Genomic DNA, 24,295 nt, shown 5'->3' with positions numbered 1-24,295 from the left:
AAAAAGATGCATCTTTTTGCATACAAATGGTTGTAATTTGTACAGCAGTCTGTGATGTATGATATGTAAACACAAAGGCATTTGCAGCTCTCAACTGTGTCCCATCAAATATGAAACACTGGCCCAATAATGAATAATTTGTACTTCAGTTTCATAAAATTTAAAGCATTATTAAACTACTCATATGAGCATGGTACAATATTACAGAAAGCTGTTATACTGTGTATTTTAATCTAACTGAGTACCTTGTACTTATGTTTATGTCAAAATGAAGGAACGAACACAAAAAGTGATGTATTCTAAATGTTAAAACATTCTCAAAGAACAAACCTAGAAATGAAAGGTCATTTTTATGGCTAAATCTGATTTCCAATTTTTGTAGACCCTCCAACCTGCAGGGAAAAACTTGGGGGTTAGTGGCAGAATTGGCACTCCAGCCACTATAAAAAAAAACACCTCACACTGCTCCATTCCATCTGAACTAGAGTGGTGCTGAGGTGTCACCTGTTGCATGACTGCACTCGAGTCCTAATCTGGGATCCTGAGTTGGTTTGTCATGTGATGGGTGCGGCAATGTGCTGTATCAGCTCGTACTCCTAACGTTCTCTCTCTTTGCAATGGCAGCTGTAGCTTACTGTATTGTCAGGGTTAGTTAAAACAAAGACAGTAAAGTTTAGAGGTTTTAATGGTTGTCTTTAATTAAATTTTTCGTTTATTAATTCGGGAAATTATTTCTCAGTGTTACAGTGGACAAACAAATCTGGTATAGAAGAAAAAAGACTCGCATAATAAATAAAATATTTTATGCAATATACAAATTATTCACACATTGGATACTGTTCCAGACCCAGAGACCCAGACTGTCGCTGCACCCCAGAGCAGGGGGAAGACCGAGAGAAGGAAGACCGGATCTCCAACCATTGCAGAATGATAGCCTGTCCGCTCACGTGCTACTGAGCCTTTAACTGCAGCACTTTCGCCACACCTGGAAGTGCGGCCAGAACTGAGTCAACGAGCACCTGGAGCACATTTGCGTGCCTTATAAAAACAGCCAACAGCCACTACTATGGCAGCCACAGGCAGGTGGGAGAAGACAAAGCTCGATAAGAGGAGTGGAGGAAAAAAGAAAGAAAAGAGAGAACGAAGAAGAGTTTTGTGCTGTATTTTTGAACTGTGCTGTACTTGTGGGAAACAGGGAAGGCATTTCCCATGAGGGAAAATAAAAATAAAAAACGTGTATACTTGTACCTCTGCGTCTGTCTGTGTCGCATTTGGGCAGCAGGAGTGCCCTCTGTAGGCCACAATACTATTAACAGTAAGCTATAAAATTTGTAAACCGCTTTGAGCTTAAAACTTGATGCTTACTACAGGATCACATTTTGCAGTTTGGCAGTTTTTGCACTTTTCACATGTGTGATAAGATCTGTTTCTATAGTGAATCAGAACAGTGCAAGTTTAAATGGAGCTTTAGAAACTAAACCAAACTTAAAAGTTGAATGGATACAATTTTGGAAAAATGTCTTTTAGTAAACGAGGCAAAACAACAAACCACAACATGGACAATCTCCAAATCAGCAACTACGTTAAAAAAAAACTGCTAGTCATTCAAGGCTTTCCATAAACCACCTGCTTCACTTAAATGTCAGTGGTCATTTCCCACATTTAGATGAAATCCTTTACTAATTCTATTAACTTTTATTAAAATACATGGACTGCTGTCAGATGAAATTTTCATTTACTCTTACCCCTCTTTTACTAAAGGCTGCTTCCACTTGATAAGATCACAAATAAAGCACACTGCTTACAAGCAAAATGATGATCTTGTTTAAAGAATAAAATACATTTAAATACTGTTTACAATTATATATAATGTTGCTATTATGTGATTATAATCAATATCCTCTTTTAGGCTTAATATTTAGAGCTCCACAAGGAAAGATAAGGATTTCTGAAAAGAATAAGTGATGATTTAAACACAAATCACATGTTCTATTAATACTAAAAAAACCTGAAATTTAATACAGCTTAGAACTATTCAGGTAGCATACATAACATTAATGAAGAAATGGTAACCTCATGAATAAAACACAATTTAAGAAAGCTACTCTAGGATCCAAATAATAATGCATATTTGGCATCTGCATTTTATCACAAAATTCATACAAAAAATTAACTATAAGTTTCAGTACAAATTACAAGCACAAAAACATTTTCTGCAAACAAAGATTACTAAAAAAAAGTGTCAAAAATACTGTTTTTTTAAATTTACAGTATAAAAACAAAATTTTGTAAATGTTTATACAAAATGTATATTACTGGCCTTACTGTGTCTTAACAGCTTAATAGCAAGCAAAAGCAGTATCTTTGTTATACAATGTACAGGACTGATGAAGATAAAATGTTACTGAATCTTCAATACTTACCTGATAATATATACAACAGTGAGCTACAAACAACCTTCACAGAGAGAATCAAAATACCATGTTTGTAAATTTTATATTTTGCAAAGAAGAAAAAAAAGAAAAACAAGTAAGATAACGTATTCAAACTCATAAATAAAGAAAAAATTTTGCTGGGAGTTAGTACCAAAAACCCTCAATACATAAAAGTATCTTAAGCATTAATTTATTTAAAAAAAAAATCAATTCTTGTTTAATTGTCTTTCATTTTTATTATTGCATTAGGTAGCAGTGCTAATAATTGAGTACATCAACATTCACACAATGTCAAACTGGATGTATTCCACGGTAATTTAGCTAATTCTGAAAAAATAATCCATTCTTTCATAATACTACACATCTGCTACAATAAACATTTTGGGTAGAGATCACTGCTGTATTTCACTTAGCCCTTATATTTCCCATGCCAATAAATTTGAATTTGCAATTACAAAAAATTGTCTCCAATCTGTAAGATTTTATGAAAGAATGTCTACTGATTTCTATATATCAAGCATTTGCTATAAAGGGCTATACACGAGTTATAAAATTCTATATTCTGGTATATACATTATTTTGGGTGGAAAAGATTGTTTGCAACTCCTTGATTTAAAGGGTAAATAAACAGTACATCAATACAATAATGCATGACACTGACTAGAAAAGTTTCTTGCTGCTTAAGTTTAAATTTCATCTGAATATAGCAAATGTTTTTAGCACATTATTTTTCTATTAGCACAATCATATACAACCAAGGTCACCACCAAAGAGATATATTCTTCATGAAAATGTGATAAACCCTGAAGATGTGTAGTAACCAGAAATGTCAGTTGAGTATCTCTGAGATAAATGAACAGCATTCAGATCCAGGTCACCAAAATGATATCGTTCAAACATCTAAAACAAGAAATACCAAATGCAAGTATGTGATTTAAAGAATTACCAGGTGTGAAAACTTAATATTACATGCAAAAAAGGTACAAAGTGTTAATTTGATCAAAGTTAGCTTAAAAAAAAAAATTAAAACTGCCTTCAATGTTTAAAGTGCCTCTTTTTATTTATTCAGATGCTTATCTGTTTTCAGATTCTATTTATTCAATTTTTGGACTAAATGATATGTTGAAAAATAGTAACTATAAGTCAGAATTCTACATATTGCCATTCATGCTAAACATTCTGTCTGAAAATCCTCCATAAATATGGATAAATATTCTTTCAGTTGCACATTTATACATGCTTATTAAAGTAAGACGCAGGGTAAGTAAAGAGTGTTGTCAATGGTAGGCTTCTGAATGCACCCAAATCATTCTACCACTATTATTTATATTGCAGCCTAGAATTTGTTTGTGACACGTTGGCACCCATGATTCCATCTATCAATTTTCCCTAAATGCAACCACTGACCTAATGAGATATAAATAAGTATATGTGTAAGCTTCAAAAGTACTATTCATTTCAGGTTCAGAAAAGTAAACTTTGAACAGAGATCTAAAATGTGAAAAATACAAGCATAAGTAACATTCATTAGTATCTTGCTTCCAAAAGTCAAAGCACTGCATTATTATTGATATTCTACAGGACAATAGTCATTCATTTTTTTTTTTAATTGGAATTTTACATTTAATAAATGTGTAGGCAGTGGAGTGTAACAGCTAAGGAGCTGAACTGGTTACCACAAGGCCACAAATTCAATACTGCCCACCCACACTTGCTGTGGACCCTGTGTGCCTCATTTTACTGAATATTCCAATAAAGGGAGAAATTTAATTATGGTTACATGTACTTGTTATTCAAGAAAAACAGACAACTACAATAATGCATCTATAATTCACAACCCAAGACTGCAGCTAAATTTAGGTACAAAATCATCTATAAAAAAACAATCATGGGCAAGTTAGAATTTGGTACAGTTAACTATAAACTGAGAAACCAGATAATGTAAACTTTCATAGGGCTTTTTCTCTTACACATTTCAAAGACTCTAATGGATCTCTAGATAGACAAAGTTAGTAAGCCATGTATAAATAGACAGATAAATATACACCCATTTACATACTGTAGTCTGAACAAACACCAGAGTTAAAAAGAAACAAAAACGCCTGACTTGACAGTCACAGTGAGGCATCATTCAGGTGTACTGCTAAAACTATACTTGCCATTTAAGAGGATGTCACTACCTACATTAATGGAACACAGTCTCTTAAGAAAAAAAACCCTGCTAAACCCTTTCTTATATTGTCCCTCTGTGTTAAAAGACCTGTCCAATATGTCATTAAAGTGGACCTCCAAGTACTTGTAGGAGTGCACTACCTCTGTATCCACTCATTGAATAATGACTGGACATAGAGGTTCTTTGCTGCAGTGAAAGTCAATAACCAATTCCTTGGATTTGCTGACAATTCTTTCTGCACAAAGAAACAAAGTTTTCCACCTGACTCCTATACTCTGTCTCATCTCCCTTATCAATAAACCCCATAAGTGAAAAGTCCACTGATAATATCCTTAAGTGACATGACCTGGTGTTAGATTTATCGCCAGAGTATGCAAATGGATTTGTTTCATGGGTGTCAAATTATCAAGGATTGTTTATGATTTGTAAGATTTAGCAGTCACAGCACTAAAAGGGCACGCAGTGTTTCACACAAGAAAAGTTCCCAGAATCCTAGGACACAACTATTATTTGAGCAAATGCTAACACAGGATTACTAGATTGTTATTTCTTTGAAAAGTATTTTCATTGTTGCCATAAATAATCACAGCAATTTCTATACATACATAAAAATGTTATGATATAAAATAATAATAAACATTGATTTAAATGTACAAATTAGAAAAGGCATTATAGAAGAGAATGATTTAAGTATCCGTTTTGGAGTCCAGAAAAACTATTACATAGCCACCTTCTCAGTGCAAGCCAGTATAATTCCCAGTGTGGTATGAAAATTATATGTAAATTAGTTTTGATAATGTCCCTTGAAGCCTGCTTCAGCAAGTTAACATATGATGTAATTTTATGATTGAAAATGTCTAGTTTTGATTCTGAATGTTTTTCATGACATTGACCAATTTCTCATGATTATTAAGAGAAAGCAGATTCATTTTCATAATCTTTTGTGGCAGTGCTTGCAGGTAGTCACCTAGGTGAGCAACCCAGTGCCACTGACAGTGAATTATACATGTGCAGTTAATCGGATTGTTCCTTGCTTGTAGTACTTTGAACAATCCCTGTGCTAATCCCATCCATGCCTGTATTTACTTTTGATTATAAATGCATTTATTTTGATAGACCTTCTTGACATTGTAGAAAATGGTGAGAGACTTCAGGAGGAAACCCTAACTTGTTACAAAAGAAAGCTGCATATTGAACTGTACTTAAGAAAGAAGAATGCTTTTGACTTCCACTGGTGAACACTATCTGTTAAAATAATATAAAATTGCAAAAAATGGTATAAAATTAGCTGGATTTTTTAAAATTGCTTTTAGGTTTTTAAAAATGCAAATGATCTTGAGAGAGCTTTGCAATCAACCATGCTGCCTTTGTCTTACTATCGCTATTGTAAAGCAATGGTCTACAGAGTTGTTTTGCCTCATCATATACTTGCTGTCCAGTTTACTTATATCCACATATTTTAAGAGTATTTTCACAGTATGTAAAATTGGATAGTGTTAACCATTCTTTGAAAGTATTTTCTTTGACAGCAGCAAATACTTGGCATAAATTATTTTTCCAAAATGCCTTAAAAAATTAATAAGTGGCAGTTAATCTCACCCAAGTAAACTTATGTTTTAAGCAGTTCCTGCCATTGCTGAGAACTTGTTACCTATACCACTGCCTAGAGTGGTTTTCTGAGTGACTAGCACAGATTTGCAATAGGAACTGTATCTATCCTAAATGCAATCAGTGGCACACATTCTTTCCAGCATGGCACTAAATTTTGAAGAATGATCATACTTTTCTCTTACTCACCTTTAATACATTTCGTGCATCAAAAGACTCCCGCTCCTGTCTCACCAAGCCAGTTGGACCTTTATCCTCGGCTAAATAAAGAAAAATAAATTACTGATTCCTTTTTGCTTGAGATGTGTACACACACACAGTATATATATGGCCAGGTATGAGGATTGTTTGCAACACTGACCCAGACAACCTGTCTACAGACCCACATTGTATGGAAAAACTCATCAGAATCTTGAAAAGACTTTGTTGGACAGTTATTTTATCCAAAGATCTTAACCATACATTGTTCTTCTCTCTTGTTAAATAAGTGTTTGTAAAGTCTACTCTTATCTCAGCTTATCAGTCTAGTCTTATATTATCAGTTCACTTTGTCATTATTTATGCATTTTAGAATTCTGGTATGTCACAGTCCACAAAAAATATTTTGATTGTTGCTTCTGTAGGAGATCAAGGATAGCGATTTTTTTTTTGCATGGCAAATATATAAACAACTGGCACTTCATGTCATGAACAGCTGTCCATTATAATAGGCTTCATGGATAATGCTGGCTTAATTCAGGATTGTTTAATTGATTTTTTTTTTGTATGTTACCTTCCTGATGTATTAAACAATAGTAAAATAATACAATTGTAAAAGCACTTAGTGATATTAAGTAGTAAAGTATAGACCTAGATGAAGTCTACTGTTATTTATTATGTATTTCCATTAATGACAGCTTCACACAAAGTACTACAAAAAGTAGAAGACATATTTGCCAAAGTACATGGTAAAAGAAGTTAAGAATCCTCTTAAGCTGGTTGTATAATGTTCTGAAATAAATGACATCTGAAATTCCATGAAGTATATGGCAAGTGTGACAACAGAAAATGGTGTTTATTTAGTAGAATTATTCAATGATTCTGTTCCGTTTCATGTTCATGCTGTCTTTAAGTAAACAAATCTTGCAGCATAAAATTTAAGTATTTAAGCATTTAAGTTATAGTGATGGGCTAAGATGTGTACTCTTGCTGTTAAGATTAATTTGGTATTTCATGAAATTGAGCAAATGGTGGAGTTCTCATCTTTCATGTTCTGAAAATGTATTATATTAGGAAAATAAAGCATATGCACAGTTAGTGTCTTTCTGATATAATCAGCAATCAAGGATAAGTATTGTTGATATGTTTTTGAATATTAGAATATCCCTGTTGTTCCATCCAAATTACCAGGGAAGTTAAAAACTCAGAGAACTAATTTATGTCCGGGATTAAAATGCAACGTTTCCTAAAAAGTGGCCTTTATCTATATTGTAAGCCATTGTCCATGAAAAGGTCTGTGCACATCACTGATTAACAGTGGTTTAAGATCCAAGGCTATTAAACAGATGTAGAAACACTGAGTAGATCTGAATCCTTACAGACATTAGCATCAATTGAAAGGGTACCATGCTAAACATACTGTGGTAGGGACGAGGCCAATAGATACCAAAGGCACGGATGGTTTTGAGCTGCTACCTGAAGTATTCTTGTAGCAAATCTTATAAATGTCATGCTTACAGCAAGCATGGAGTCAGCAGCAGAGGAAATGGTAATAGATTACGTGGAAGTGAGGGAGAGAGACAAGGAAAGTAAAAGAAAGTACTGTTCTTTTGAAGGTTTTGGTATGCGAGAGCATGCAAATATTCCTCTGTGAGCAGCACTGTTAACCATGGCCTTAAGGAAATGTTTCTGATGATGTTGTGACATCTTAAGCTTTCTTGGTTACTAACCAGATTGCTACATTCTGGGATAAAGTTGAAAAGCTTGGATTAATTTAAATTCACTGCTTTCACAGATGTATTTAAGTCATGTGTTTAGAGGATGACTTCACTTGTCAGTTAGATGCCTGTTTCTTATCTTTATAGGGATAGCTTTCGTTTCAGCTACCCAAACCTAGAATGAGGTATGATATTTTACTGGATGTGACCAGATGTTTAATGTTCCAAATATACAGTAGCTGTCAGAGCCAAAGCCTTACCGATCCTTCCTTGTGCACTAGTATACTGATACAAAGACAGATTTGGTGTGTTCATGGTTAATTTGTGTTCATAGTGTTCATACTGAGTAAACACAATAATTATTTATGCAAGGTCAAAAAGTAATTTTAAAAAGTAAAAGTAACATTAAATAAAGGTTCCAAACCTAGTCAATGCTGAACAGAAAGCAATACTACAGAATATAATCCAGTACAATTAAGGTAAATGCAGAATAATTATTCAAGATAAATAGTGAAATTGCATATTTAAGCACAATGGTTAAAAGTAAGTTGTGCATTTATCACCAAAAAAAAATTAAGGAAACAGTCAAAGGGCTGTGAAAATATAGATAATCTTGGGGAATGTTTAACAAGTTATATTATTAATTCTAAATAAAACATGGGACACACTATCCTACAGTAGGCAAACCTTGGAGAAATAATTTAGGGATTTATATTGATACAACATTCTTATTATCTAAGCAATGTACATACAGTGGTGTGAAAAAGTAATTGCCCCCGAACCGAATAACTGGTTGGGCCACCCTCAGCAGCAATAACTGCAATCAAGCGTTTGCGATAACTTGCAATGATTTTTTTTACAGCGCTCTGGAGGAATTTTGGCCCACTCATCTTTGCAGAATTGTTGTAATTCAGCTTTATTTGACAGTTTTCTAGCATGAACTGCCTTTTTAAGGTCATGCCATAGCATCTCAATTGGATTCAGGTCAGGACTTTGACTAGGTCACTCCAAAGTTTTCATTTTGTTTTTCTTCAGCCATTCAGAGGTGGATTTGCTGGTGTGTTTTGGGTCATTGTCCTGTTGCAGCACCCAAGATCGCTTCAGCTTGAGTTGACGAACAGATGGCCGGACATTCTCCTTCAGGATTTTTTGGTAGACAGTAGAATTCATGGTTCCATCTATCACAGCAAGCCTTCCAGGTCCTGAAGCAGCAAAACAACCCCAGACCATCACACTACCACCACCATATTTTACTGTTGGTATGATGTTCTTTTTCTGAAATGCTGTGTTCCTTTTACGCCAGATGTAACGGGACATTTGCCTTCCAAAAAGTTCAACTTTTGTCTCATCAGTCCACAAGGTATTTTCCCAAAAGTCTTGGCAATCATTGAGATGTTTCTTAGCAAAATTGAGACGAGCCCTAATGTTCTTTTTGCTTAACAGTGGTTTGTGTCTTGGAAATCTGCCATGCAGGCCGTTTTTGCCCAGTCTCTTTCTTATGGTGGAGTCGTGAACACTGACCTTAATTGAGGCAAGTGAGGCCTGCAGTTCTTTAGACGTTGTCCTGGGGTCTTTTGTGACCTCTCGGATGAGTCGTCTCTATGCTCTTGAGGTAATTTTGGTCGGCCGGCCACTCCTGGGAAGGTTCATCACTGTTCCATGTTTTTGCCATTTGTGGATAATGGCTCTCACTGCGGTTCGCTGGAGTCCCAAAGCTTTAGAAATGGCTTTATAACCTTTACCAGACTGATAGATCTCAATTACTTCTGTTCTCATTTGTTCCTGAATTTCTTTGGATCTTGGCATGATGTCTAGCTTTTGAGATGCTTTTGGTCTGGCAGGTGTGGCAGTAATCAGGCCTGGGGGTGGCTACGGAAATTGAACTCAGGTGTGATACACCATAGTTAGGTTATTTTTTTAACAAGGGGGCAATTACTTTTTCACACAGGGCCATGTAGGTTTGGATTTTTTTTCTCCCTAAATAATAAAAACCATCATTTAAAAACTGCATTTTGTGTTTACTTGTGTCATATTTGACTAATGGTTAAATGTGTTTGATGATCAGAAACATTTTGTGTGACAAACATGCAAAAGAATAAGAAATCAGGAAGGGGGCAAATAGTTTTTCACACCACTGTATGTGAGAACACCAGAAGAAATTAAAGTGAAGTGCATTTAGGACTGAAGCCAGGAAGCATGTCTTTTTTGAAAGAGTTGGAGGAATATGGAACAAACTACCAAGTCATGTAGTTGAAACAGAAACAGTGACAACCTTTAGTAGTACCTGGAAGAGATACTGGGATTGATTAACTATTAGCTAAGAAAACAAGGATGGACTGAATGATTTATTATGTTCTTAAGATCTTAAATGTTTTAAATGTTTTATGAAATACATGTTGAAAATTCATTAATACTATTCAATGGAAGATGTTGAAATTTCAAAAATTTGTACAAGGTTCCCTATTCGAGATATCTCAGCCAACTAATGGGGTTTGACAATTTGTGAACTTTTAATTTTTTCTGTAGAAGTAAAAGTTACATTTTATAACAATTTCTTTATCAATATATGTGAAGCTAGCTTCAATGATTTGGAAAGTGTTTTAAGTTTTATGCAGATGTGCATTTTTTATACTGAAAAATACCTGTGGGATCCTTTCTAAAGATTGTGTTCATAACAGTTGCATGAAGTTTTACTCTGTCCCATTCCTTGGTCATTAGTCCTGATGCAACAAAACGTTCCAGTAGTTGGTCAGCAATAATTTGATGCCTACAAAAGAAAGACTAACATGAAGCAGTATAAAATATATTTTGAATATGTAAAGCACAAAAAGATTATCACAGTAAATTAACACTATAAAAAAACCTAATAAGGTATATAATTATTTCCATAGAGAATTTAAAAAACACAATTTATTAGCATGGATGACAGCAAAACTTTTTTTTTTATTAATTCTCCCCCATTCATTTCCTCAAGGAGTTGTTCCCCTTTCAGGGATCCTGGGAGTCAGACCCTTTTTCAAATGCATTAGACACCTGTCAGGTCAGGTCAGGCTGGGGAGCATGCACAGGTACAGTAAGTGGCCGCACCCACCACATGATGAAAGAATTCGGGATCCTGGTTGGCAACCCCCTAGACACACACGGTCCTGTCCAACCTTCTGGAAATGATCACCTATCTGCTGCAGCCAGGTGTTACGTCGGTGTCCCCTTGGCCTGGTCCAGCTGCTTGGGCCCTCAACAATGAGGATTCTGCGAGCTGGATCACCCCCATTAAATTGTGTCTCATGGCCGTAGTGCCGTAATTGATGCTCCCTCACAATGCAGGTAATGTACCTCATTCAACACAAAGTCAAACCAGTTGTACCCAAGGATTCTCCGAAGAGACACAATACTGAAGGAGTCCGGTCTTCATCTCAGGTCACTGGATACAATCTATGTCTCGCAACCAGAGGTCATTAAAGGCCTAGATCTTGGTTTTTATCTGGGACACTCAGACTCTTTGCTCAGTCTCTCAAGAGCCCTGATCAGCACCTCCATTGACACCACAAAGATCACAGCATCATCAGCAAAGTCAAGATCAGTGAATCTTTCTTCACCAACATTTGCCCCACAGCCACTGGACCCCCATGACCTTGCCCACCACCCAGTCCAGCATTTTGTGGACAATGGAATGATGCAGAAAATAGAAGAAACACAAGACTGATACAACAAAGATGACATTGCTTAAGGATGTTCCTATACCATCCCTGTGCTTACCTAATCTTACCCTCTTCTGTATCAGCAGGTATAAGAGTGCCATAACCACGGTACATTAACACATCCTTCTTTACTTTGTGATATACTGTAGGTGGATAATGCCAGACTCAGGAAATTACTGTATTATCATCCCGTTTGCATGACAATGATTCAATGATCTTATTTGTCAAGAAATACTATCAACCAATGCCAAGAGTGGCTCTGATTGTCAAAAATTCAAGCTTTTTTTTGGAGTAAATATTTACGCTCTTCTATGGTTAACTTGTTCACCGAATATTTTCCATGAAATTTGTGATGCAGCCAGCTCAGGCGAACATTTGTTCCCTCAAGTGGCCCATGATGTTCTGCAAAGTCAGAGTGACATCATGCATGCTTACTCTCAAATTGTTGCAGATGTGGCCATTGCTAAGTCACAAGCAGATGAGGAAAAAAAATATAGAGTGCTTGACATCTCTGCAAAACATTTTTCCCATCCCAAACCACACTAATTTCACCAAGGAGAAATTTATAGACTTTGATCTTATGTATTTAACATATATATCCCTACCATCCCCATCTTATCTGTAACCTTGTGGTAAATGCCGACCTGGGGACAACGATTCCCATCAGCCAGTGCACTGCTCTTGATGCCTCAGTGCTCACTAAATAAGAGAACTGTCAAACTTGGTGTGTCAAAGGTAGAAACTGCTGGGTTTTTTTCTCAGCCACTTTAAGTAAACAAATTCATTGTCTCAATGGATTACGGCATTTATCTTAGTAGAGTCTGTCTTTTTGCCCTTGTTGATTAAACACAGGAAGCTCTTCAGTTTACTTGTGACTTTATGCTGTAGGAAGAAAAGTAAATAAATCAAGGTAAATTCGATCTGGCTTTTATATAAGTAATATAAATGTTTCTTATGTAAAGACCATCACAAAACATAATCACAAACAGGACACGTTGGCAAGCTCTGTAAGCCGTGCTGTTTCAATGAAGGACAGGTGTGGGACAGACTGACTGGCAGGATGACGCTGGACCTCTTGCTGCATCCAAATGGTGCCATTTTTCACCTTTATGCCTGGTGCAGCTGCATTGTTCTTATATGTGAGTGGATGTTTCTTGTGGGGAGGGCTTCTGATCTCTTTCTCTGATGTAGAACCCTCATTCAAGTTCACCTCAGTTATAGCATGTCTTTATTTGAAAACAGCAGTGTTAGATCAGGGAAAGCGTGAACGCAACAGAAAGAATAAAACTGAATTAAAAAAAAAATGCTAACTTTTAAAAGTGCCATACATTTACAGTGTCTGTTACAGACTCAAATCAAATGTATGTTTTTATTGTATAATAGTAATAATAAGAGCAGCTCACTAATCAAAACGTTTATTTTAGGACATGGCAAGGCTCGAACCCGTGACTTTTCAAATAGGATTCAGCAGTTCTTACCGCTGTACTACCAAAGCAGTCGTGACAACAAATTACACTAACTCAATTTCTTTTTCTTCGGTTATAGTTTTGAATAAAAGCGCACTTGTTCTGTTATATTTGTACCTTTTGTGAAAGTGCTTATTTGATATTTGGGCTTCAGTCTTTATACATTATACACTTCATGTCAAAATTTTGTCATTAGTACTAAAACATGAAAAAAGTTTGTCTTTTAGGTATGTGTTCAACATTTCTTGCATTTCCTGGGATAGCAGGCTGCTTGGGCTTATGGACAAATTTACAACACAAAAGACACTGAATGGAGAGATGCGAACAGATTTAAGGTGGGTCGGGCTAACAAGTTTTTTCATAGGCTTTGTAGTGAGAAGTATTGATTACATCTAGCCTGAAGAAGGTGCCCGAGTTGCCTCGAAAGCTTGCATATTGTAATCTTTTTAGCTAGCCAATAAAAGGTGTCATTTTGCTTGACTTCGTAGGCTTTGATAATTCTAGTGTTAAAGCACCTAACTCCTACACTACCGAACACTCAGAAAATTGGCTCTCTTACATTAATGTTATATGAGTTTCTTGCAATAATGTGTATATTTTGTTTATGCTTATGCTATTATAAAGTAAATCACATAGAGTTATTACTGTGCAATCGGATCCAAATAATTAAATATAAGAACAGTATACAGTAACTGTGTGACTTCTTTTTGAGTAAAACTGGATAGGAAAAAATATTGATGCATATTATATATCAACATTTGTTCCAAAAATATTGTGACATTTATTTTGAGCCATATTGTCGAGCCCTAGTGGCAGTGCTTGAAAGCCCAAAGAGAACACTTTGCACTTCAGTTTTATATACATGTAATATCATAAGCGATAATCACAGAGGGGGTTTAAACTCTAGAAATGTCCCTGGACTGATGGCATCAGTTCAAACAGGTCCCTAAACAACTACTCCATTGTAATATACATTTGCATCTATAGACTTTTAAAGGGGACTTCTACCTTTGAGATCCAAAATCATTTACATTTACATGCACATTTGCTTACTTTGAATAGGAATGCTCCACTCCCCCGCACTCCAAAATTCTTTGCATTGGAGCTTAAAGTAGGATGATACATCTTAATTTTTTGTTTTTTATTACCAGCACTCTTAGATGTGCACTGGATCTACCTTTGTCCTCTGGACTCAGCGCTAGTAACTCAAAGGGGACACTCCACCTCCAACACCCACTATTTGATTGCTGCACTTAAAATTTGAAATAAACCAGCAAAGGATATAAATCGTTACACTTGAATTTCTAATGCAGAAGCAACAGAAACAGCCATGACACTTGAAACTACTGCTCCATACTTATCACATTTATACATCAGTGTAACACAGAGTGTACCAGCACTTATGTTTATCCACTTCAAGCACTGCTTTGCATATATATTTGCAGACTGTGGACTTTAAATTGGGACAAAAAAAAAAAAAAACACAAAAAGAAATGCTGTACTTAAGTAAATGACGTAAACAAATGAAAATCTAATAATTATCACATATACTAAAATTTCACATTATTTCTACTGATTATTTGTTACAACTCAAAAGAATACACTATCCTGTAAAACTGTGTTATGCAATGTCCATCAACAAAAGCCAAGTCACTAGGAAAAGCAGGAATTAATCTAATTCAGGAATGTTTTATTTATAGACAATTGTGTATAGTATGTTCAAGAATTAAACAGTTCCAGACATATAAAATTATTATTAATTATTATTTGACTGTTGCTTTGCAACATTTGAGATACAATTGGTTACATTTCTTTTGCGTTTCCAACTTGATCTTAGGCAGGTTAAGTGACAGCAGCAGCCTCAGAGTTTGAAGTACTAGGTCCAAAGCCTAGTACTTCAAGCCTACACCAAATTTCCTACAAATAATTAGCCTTTAGTAAAAGGAAAAAAATACTAATATTATATACAGAAAAGCATTTAGTTAGTTTCATAGTGCTTCATATATTTAAATGTGTATGTGTGTTTTAAACAAATAATGCATTGATAGAATTCGAAGTATAACAAATACACACATACTTGGCAGAACCGTCCTGAGCTTGAACTTGAGCATATAAAACATCAACCATAGCTGGATCATCATTCATATATTCAATACCTCCAACTGTTATGGGAAGAGGCTTCACTCCTGTGATGTCCCTGGCAACACAAAGAAAAAAAAGTGTTTACTTTTAATATAACACATAATATGAAGGAAAGTAAAAATAATATTTTAGAAAACAGATCAACAAGTAACTTAAGACAAGCAATGTTTATTATACCTCTAAATACGACATTGGGGGCGGAGTGATGACTCTGAGGCAAGTGATCGGCGCTGGTAATTGGAAGCTTGCTGGTTTGAATCCCATAAACTTCAGAAGTGACTCTAATCTGTAGGGCCCTTGAGCAAGGCCCTTAACCTGCAATTGCTTTGCTCTGGGTATGATGTTAATCTGCATCCAGCCTAGCAAGCAGGCCCTCAAACTTGCAGGGAAAACTTGGGGGTTGGTGGCAGGATTGGCACTGCAGCCACTGTATAAATCCTTACACTGTCCCAGTGTTGTGCTGAGGTGTCACCCAATATACGGCTGTACTTGGGTCCCAATTTGAGTGGTTCATTGTGTGGTGGGTGGGGCAATGTGCTCCAACCTCTAAATACTACACTGTATCACTCACTTTACATTTGTAAGCAATATTGGGCAGGCACGGGTAAGTTAAAAACCAGATATACTACAGTTGCCTTAAGTAGTGTGTCCAGTTAAATTCCAGTTGTGATATTTTTGTATTTAAACATACATGAATTTTTCAAGAATGTTTACATGCAGATAGATTTCTAAATTGAAGAGCTCTAGTACAAGAGTTGTGGAAACATAATGTGGTATGTCGCAAATTAACCTACAGCTAGATTTGTTAACTTAAACATAAAATAAAGTAAAACATAACAGGTAACCAATTCTGTAACGTGAGCCTTAAAAAAATTTTTTGTCTGATAGAATCAGACACAGAGCATGAGCATTCCTCCACAAAAAAAAAATGTCTTGAGAAGGTTGATGCAGAAAGCAACGGAAGCGAGGTGGAAGAGACTGCTAAAGGTTGAGAGATAGATACAGCACATGGAGTTGAGGAGACCATACTTTTTCCAAATTCACCGGATGACCAATTTTTCCAGATTTGATTGCAACCCTGGTAAAAACCTTACTGTATGATCTGCAAGTGGTGTTGTGCAGCTAGGAGCAGGCATTCAGGAAATTCAGTATTTGTAACTGCACTGCACTTAAATTGAACAGCACATTGAAGGCTAAATCTATTTGACACTATTCTATTTTCAGAGACTTCTGTAGCCAAATCCAACCAAGTCCACCAAGATATACTTTGCTATGGTAACCCAACAGACACAGTGCAGTGACAAATAAAACCTCAGTTGAAAGTAAACTTTAATATTGTATACTGCATCATGCTCAAACAGCTCCCATTTGCAAAGATTAGACCATATCTTTGCTTGCTAAAGAAAAGTGTAGATTTAAACCAAAAATACTATGACATCCATTGTGCCAAAATCACAAGAAAGGTAGCAGGTTGAATGTTTTAAGCAACTGAGAGCAGTTAGCTTTCCAATTAAAACAAAAATCAAATCTGTGCTTAATGCACTTGCTAAGGCTTACCACATCTGTCAGAATACAAAAAAAGATTGTTCATTACATTTGTCCTCCTAGGTGGTCCTACATGCTTCCTTTTCCCCAACCCAATAAAGGTGCACCAGTGGTCCTTGGCATGAAGCTTATTCCCATTTTGAGTCCTTACCTTCAGCAGTAAAAATCACATGTATATAACTGCATGTTTCTGGGATCACTCTGTCAAAACCATCCAACACAACATGTCACAGCTATTCTCAGTAAAATATACATTTATATTTATACTTTGCTGATCTGTTGTTTATTTTTCCCCACACCCAATGGTTCATGGATGGTTTCCAGAAAATACATTGCTGACTATACAAACAACATACGATTTTTTTTTTCAAACAAACTTCAATGTAGAAAAGGACTATCGAATCTAAATGGACTCTTTCCAAGACCTCATTGCTTGAAGCAAGAGCCAAAGGGAGTAGGCCTAAAGTAAGCTGGAGATTGTCACTGAGAAAATCGGACATCAACAGATAACAATTTAGCTTCTAGGTATACTGAAAAGACTGTTCCAACTATGCTACATGTAACAATGTATTTTGGCATACTACAAAATTTGTCACATACTTGATAAATTCATCCTTGCAGACTTGAAGCAAGTCACATGCTTTCCTCACTTCCTTTTCATTCAGCAATGCTAAAGTGCCAATAGTTAAATGAAGTTTGGCTGGGTTCTGAAAGATGCTGCCATCAATGCCATTATCCTGTAAAAAAATAAAAATAAAAAACAAACAAACGTCTAATTGTCTCAGAACATGAACAAAGTAAACATTAAATTGTATGCTTTAAAAGTTTATTGAAAAAAAATAAACCAGTATTTTTGTTACTATCAGTCAAATAGTACCCATTTAGTTAACAATAAGACTAATATTTTTAATGCACATTTTTTTGAAAATGTTATAAATTTAAAAACATGCACAGCTACAAATATAAAAACTTGCATTTTATAAATTTCATGGCTGCCAAAAGTGAAATTCTTGTGAAAATTTAGATTTCCAGAAACGTTACATAAATATATTAATCATTCACAATTAAACTTTTGGAAGTAATTAATACTAGAAAAACTACAAAATTCATTGTGAATGCATGAACTGAATAAGGGCTTACTTACTATAATTTAAAACTCACAAAAACCACACAAGTCAATTTTTGATAAAGCCTCAATATAGCCAACAACAAGGACTGGTTTCAAAGCTTCCACTTTCAGACTTACCAAATTTGACAACCAATGCAAAACAATTCATTGTGAATTAATGGTCTTATCACACAAGTGTATTGATAAATACCTGAGAACATTTGCTGAGAACTTCCTCTTTAAACTTTAGAAACTGCTTTTGGATGTGTGGTTCATTCAATGCAAATGACAGGAAATGAGTGAAAGGCTGCTTCTTCCGAAAACTTTCTACTAGAAGTTCAATGCGGGTGCAAGCAGAAATCACAGATGATCGTTGTTGTCCTGTGATAACTTCAAAATCAGGGAAAAAAGAAATACTTGTATAAATGGTCAATAGTGGCCTCAATTACCTGAAATGAATTTAAATCTATGTAAAGTAGAGCTTAGGACAAAAAATGATAGATAAGGACATTACAAAAAAGTACTGATCAACCCAATATATTTTCAAAACATTATTACATACTGTGGATATGTTAGTAGAAAAAACATGTTTAGTATAAAAGTTAATATTTGTGAAATTAAAACGCTGTAATAGATGGAAATCCATTATAGGTATTAAAAGTAAATTCTTTATTACACAGATATTCAGCTTATACTTAAACATAAGAATATCTCTGCATCATTTTACTGTACACACCTTAAGAAATACAGGGAATATAAAACTAAAATTAAAATATTTATAATACGACTTTATAGACTTTACATAATTAAATACATTTTAAACAGTGATCAAAGTATTGCTTACTTGTACTAATAGTAAAAAAGTAATACAAAAGTGCCCCCTTCTGGTAAACAGAAATAATATCCAGGTTCCATACCTACACACCTCTAGTATGAATATCATACAGTAAGTCAATGTTTTCTTAAAGATTCTTGTACTTTACTGAAATACAAATTTATTAATCCACTCAGAGATAAGTATACTTTTAACACAATATCTGAATTAGATTAGATTAACTCTTCTCAAATGTATCTTGCTAAAAAAATACATAAATCTGTGGCAAGCCTTCAGAAATTGTAAATGATAATTTTAGAAACAAGACTTGCTAGTGTTTTCTTATTCACTTCATGCCTTGGCTGATAAGTATTAAGATGAAATTGTGTTGAACTTTACAGTTCAATGTGGACAGGAGAATGCTAATGGCACTAAACTGGTGTATTGGGCCGGGACACCTCTTTATATGGTCCGGGGGAACAAGCATGGACTGAACAGTACCTCCCCTGGGACACTAGATGGCAGCCCCCCTGGGTGGCAGTAGTGCCTCGGATTCCTGCAGAACTCCATGGGAGATGGAGTTCTCTAAAACCCAGTTGGGATCTGGAGGTGCCGCCAGGGAGAGCTGCAGTGGTTCCTGAGCCCGTTTGGGCAGTTCTTCTGCCACACCTGGAAGTGGGACAAACACATGGAGCATTTCCGGGTTGGCTATAAAAGTAGCCAGAAGCCACCACTCCAAGAGCCGGAGTCGGGAGGAGTGGGAATAAGCTTGCCAGAGATGACTGGAGAAGAAAAAGTATTGCTTGTGTGCTTAGTGTTTATCGGGACTGTGTTGTGCCTGTGAGAATGAGAAAGGCGTTGCCTACAGGCAAAGAAAAAAAAAAGAAAACATTTATTTGTTTTATCAGTGTGCCTCCTGCTTCTGTCTGTGTCGGGTTGAGTGCTGGTATAGTGACTTTAACACACTGGGAAATTTAGATTGTGTGTAATGTGAGGAGAAAAAAATATAAACTAAGCTTTACAAATGAGTTGAAAAATACAAGTCCCTCCAACAAAAATATTTTGGGACTTTCAATGCCTGTACAAAGTGACTTTGCCTCTTCCTGTGTTTTTTGCCATAAGCTTCAGTGTCAAATTACACTGCTCCAGTTTCTATGAAGTTGACAGCAATAAGGTTATTTTTAAATTTTCTGATATGCTTTGTAATGATTATAAACGGAATTAATTTGTTCTATTAAAAAAACAAACAACAAAAAGTTTTCCATAAAACTACCAGGCTCTGTGTTCAATAATATAGATGGTCCTGCTCCAGAAGTTCAACTTTTCAAAACATAAACAATTCTGCAAAGCATCCAAAGAATTTGCAATGATGATGTACAGCAAAATGTACATTCTTTCCATTCCAAAAACATGACTAAAGCATATGAAAACAGATATTTCTGTTTCACATGTTACAAGATATATACAGTATGTAACACTGCAACCAAATTCTCACTGCAAAAAAAAAAAAAATGCATATCCTGTTTTTCTGTATTGTTTAAAACAGTATGCAGTAAGTGTATTAAACTGGCATTACTTAATATAAAGTGAAACTGTAAAATGTGAAGAATTTTTTTAAAAGCTTATATTAACAGAAATTAATTTGTAAAACAATAAACAATGTATTTTTATTTAACACTGAAGACACATACAGTAAGTAAATACACAGTCAAAGCAGCTAACGATGAAAATAACGACATGTTCTTTCAAAAGACCAAAAGTAAATACTATCTAATAAGATGATTTCATGTATCCCTATTAATTAATAATTACAGTATATGTACCTTATGTTAGTTTATCAGAAAAGCTGAGATACAGACCTATCTCACCCTCAACACCTTGTTTTGGAATGTTGATAGACGTCCGAGTTTCAGTTTCCAGTCTTTTCTTAGTTTCTCCTTTTTTCCCTATAATGTACCTATAAAATTACAAGGAACTAGCTTTAGCCTACATTTTGCATACAAGTGATAAAAATAAAATAATACTGGTTTATAATATAAATAACAGAGTAAGAAAAAAATATTTTTTACAGTTGGCAATAGAAAACACAAATAAAAAAATATTGCATCACATCAAACCTCCTTTAACAATCAATCAAGTTTTAAAATATCAAATTAGGATGACAATTATATACATTAAAGATTATGAAGGGCCAATTACAGTGCAATGATACAACTATTAAAATTATTTTTAAAAATGAAGTGTAAAATGGTTTAAATCAATTATTCACACCATTGCACTTTATTAAAAGTGAACATTTTACCATCAGTTCTTACTGATTATACTCAACACCTTTCTGTATAGCAAGGCATTAGAGCCTATGGATGCCACATACTACCTTCCATTTAAATTTTAAAATTCTGCTTATACTGGACTGGATTACATGCCTAATATCCCTTTACAAACAAACCATATCATAATTAAATGAACAACCTTGCTTGCTCTTCTGTACTGCTGAAAACATTCACTTTTGCAAAGACACTGATTTCTTTGTATTACACCACCAAAAGCTATCATTTCTTCTGGCACCAAAAACTGCTCATCTCATCTTTCATTTTCCACCAACTTGTCCTAATAAGGGTCACAATGGCAACTGGCCAAACAGGGTCAAGAACACTTTTGTGTAACCAAAAATAGCCTTCAATTTCTTCTTCACAATTCCTATGATATCCGAAGTAATCTTTAGAGATACACTTTTTTTTCCTCCCAAGGACATTCTAGCCCTTTTCTGAAATCCAAAGCATTGCTTTTTTTTTGTGCTGACCTCATTCATTTTTACCATACACCCATACCATATTTATAAAAAGATCTTCATATGTACAGTTGATTTATAAAGTATTCAGACCCCTTCATTTTCTTTTTCTTTTAATTTCATTGATTTTATTGAAATCACATAACACTCCATACAAATAGATCAATTTTACAAGAATAGGATTGAAAACAAATCAACCCTCACCCCTGAGAAAGACAGCAAACCCCCTCTTCATTTTCTGCACACTATATTGTTCAGTAGATTTAAATTTAAACATATAAATTTACAATTTTTGCCCATCAATCTACATTCAATAACCCATAATAACAAAGTGAAAACATTTTTTAGAAAGGTCTGCAAATGTATTAAAACTCAAAAACTGAAATTTCATATTTACATAAGCATTCTGACCCCTAATTAAGAACTTTGTAGAAGCCCCTTTGGCAGCAATTACGGCTTCAAGTCTTCCTGAGTCAGTCATAACCACCTTTCTGAAGCTCTGTTAGACTGAAACTACAATGTTCAGGTCCCTCTACACATGACCTATGGGGTTTAAGTTTGACATTTTGTCCAAAGACCAGAGAATATTTTTGCTTATGCTCTCAAAGTCCTTTATAAATGACATTTGGCAAACTCCAAGTGTGACTCAGCCATTCCACGATACACACCTGATTGATAAGAGTGCTGCAGTTGTCTTTCAGAAAGATTCTCCCATCTCAGCACAGGACTTCTAAAGCTCTGTTAGTGACCACTGGATTCTTGGTCACCTCCCTGACCAGGGCCCTTCTTGCTCAGTTACTCAGTTTGGTCGGATGGCTAACTCAGGTTGGTCCTTGTGGCTTCAAACTTCTTCCATTTCACAGTTATTGAGGGCAGTGTGCTCCAAGGCACACTAAGAACTGCAGAAATGTTTTTATACCCTTGCCCTGATCTATGATTCACCACCATTTAACAGCCGAGGTATACAGAGAGTTCCTTGGACTTAATGGCTTGGTTTTTGTCCCGGCATGCAGTGTGAATTGTGGGACCTTACATGCATTAGTGTGTGCCTTTCAAAATAATGCCACAGGTGGACTCCAATCAAGTTCAAGACAAATCTCAAAAAAAAATTAAAGCAAACAGGATGCACCTGACCACACTTTGCAGTGTCACAGCAAAGGTTCCAAATACTTATACAAGAGATTTCAGTTTTTTTAATTTTTTTTTAAATAAATTTGCAAACCTTTCTAACAATACATTTTCACTTTGTTGTGAAGAGTTTTGTGGTGTAGATGGATGGGCAAAAAATGGCAACTTCATCAATTTAAAATTAAATCTACAACACAATAAAGTACACAGAAAGTAAAGGGGTCTGATTACTTAGTAAATTCACTGTATGTCTGTTTTGCCTCTGCATCTATATTAAGGAAATTAAGCACATTTGCAGGAAACTGAAAATTGGCCCACTGATTAATGTAGGTATGATAGGCATGAGACTGTACACATTTCAGACCATGTGCGTGATAAGGTAGTCTAGTGGCCAAGTGACACAATCTTTCAGCACTTCAGGATAAAAACATGATTCAGTCAAGAGACTCAGCTAAATCATTAAAAATACAGTTTTACTGCAAGATAAAAATTAGGATAAATTTAAACAAACTCTTATTTTGTTTAGCCATAAATGCTTATTTGCTTATCTGCTGTTAATAATTTGGGCCTTAAAATTTTAAAAAGGCCTCAAAATTTAAAACAAGACTACCCTGAATCTCATAATCTAGCCTGTGGTGTGCACTTTCAAAAAAGGCCAAGGCCTAGTAATCTCATATGGAAAATGGGAATCATGAAGGGAAAAAAAATTAATCTTTATTATGAACTTTATTACAAAAAATTCAAAAGTGTACACTAAGTGAGCAAAGCCAGAATGAAAAACAAGCAAAATATTTAACAAATCCAAAGAGAATAAAACAAAAGGGGCAGCAGACTATAAGACTTATGAAAGATACCAAAAAAGTCTAAAAGGGAAGCCAAAGAGCAGAGAGCCTGAGTAATACACTGAAGCTTCTCATGCCTTTAGATATGTCATAGGGGACACACCAACATTTGGCATGACATATAAAACATAAGACATGTAACAAGCTAAATTAATATAAGCAGAGGACAACATGAAAATAAAAAAATGATTTGTAAACAAAAAAATGCTAAATAAAACTCAATACACATATTTAGTAATATGCACCACAAAATAATTAAAAAAACACAAGATATAAAGAGATTTAGGGAATAAAAATAAGTCAGACCGTGGTAAACCAATAGTGTCTACGCACTGATCCTATCTACAACAAGCATGATTAATGATAAATGACTTAACCCTTTGCACAATACCTTGTGATTTCATCCATAACTGTCCTAATAAAGGACATTAAGATTCACAATAGAGTTCTGGGAAAAAAAAATTATATCTTCAGCATAATTCCCAGAATACCCATCCATCCATTACCTTGTGCTACTAAATTCAAAACAGAATCAATGTGGAGTGCATAGACTATGTACACATACACACTGCACTTGGATCCAGTAATCAATCAACCCAGGTTAAGAGCAGGTCAATCTCAAAGAACAC

General features: G+C 35.1%; 1 protein-coding gene across 1 annotated transcript in view; it reads right to left on the bottom strand.

Moving 5' to 3' along the window:
* Positions 1-2,648: 2,648 nt before the first annotated feature.
* Positions 2,649-24,295, bottom strand: part of ascc1 (activating signal cointegrator 1 complex subunit 1) — a 24,828-nt gene continuing 3,181 nt past the window's right edge. Inside the window, exons 3-9 of the mRNA XM_039772690.1 lie at positions 20,765-20,862; positions 18,303-18,481; positions 17,584-17,720; positions 15,374-15,493; positions 10,775-10,899; positions 6,406-6,476; positions 2,649-3,335 (exon numbers count right to left, since the gene is read on the bottom strand). Of these exons, the coding sequence (XP_039628624.1) occupies positions 3,219-3,335; positions 6,406-6,476; positions 10,775-10,899; positions 15,374-15,493; positions 17,584-17,720; positions 18,303-18,481; positions 20,765-20,862 (847 nt within the window). The 3' untranslated portion in view covers positions 2,649-3,218. The remainder of the gene's footprint in view (positions 3,336-6,405; positions 6,477-10,774; positions 10,900-15,373; positions 15,494-17,583; positions 17,721-18,302; positions 18,482-20,764; positions 20,863-24,295) is intronic.

Source organism: Polypterus senegalus, chromosome 1, assembly GCF_016835505.1.
Source record: "Polypterus senegalus isolate Bchr_013 chromosome 1, ASM1683550v1, whole genome shotgun sequence".
NCBI lineage: Eukaryota > Metazoa > Chordata > Cladistia > Polypteriformes > Polypteridae > Polypterus > Polypterus senegalus.
The sequence above is the reverse complement of the archived record's forward strand: the minus strand, read 5'-3'. Positions and strand labels throughout refer to the sequence as shown.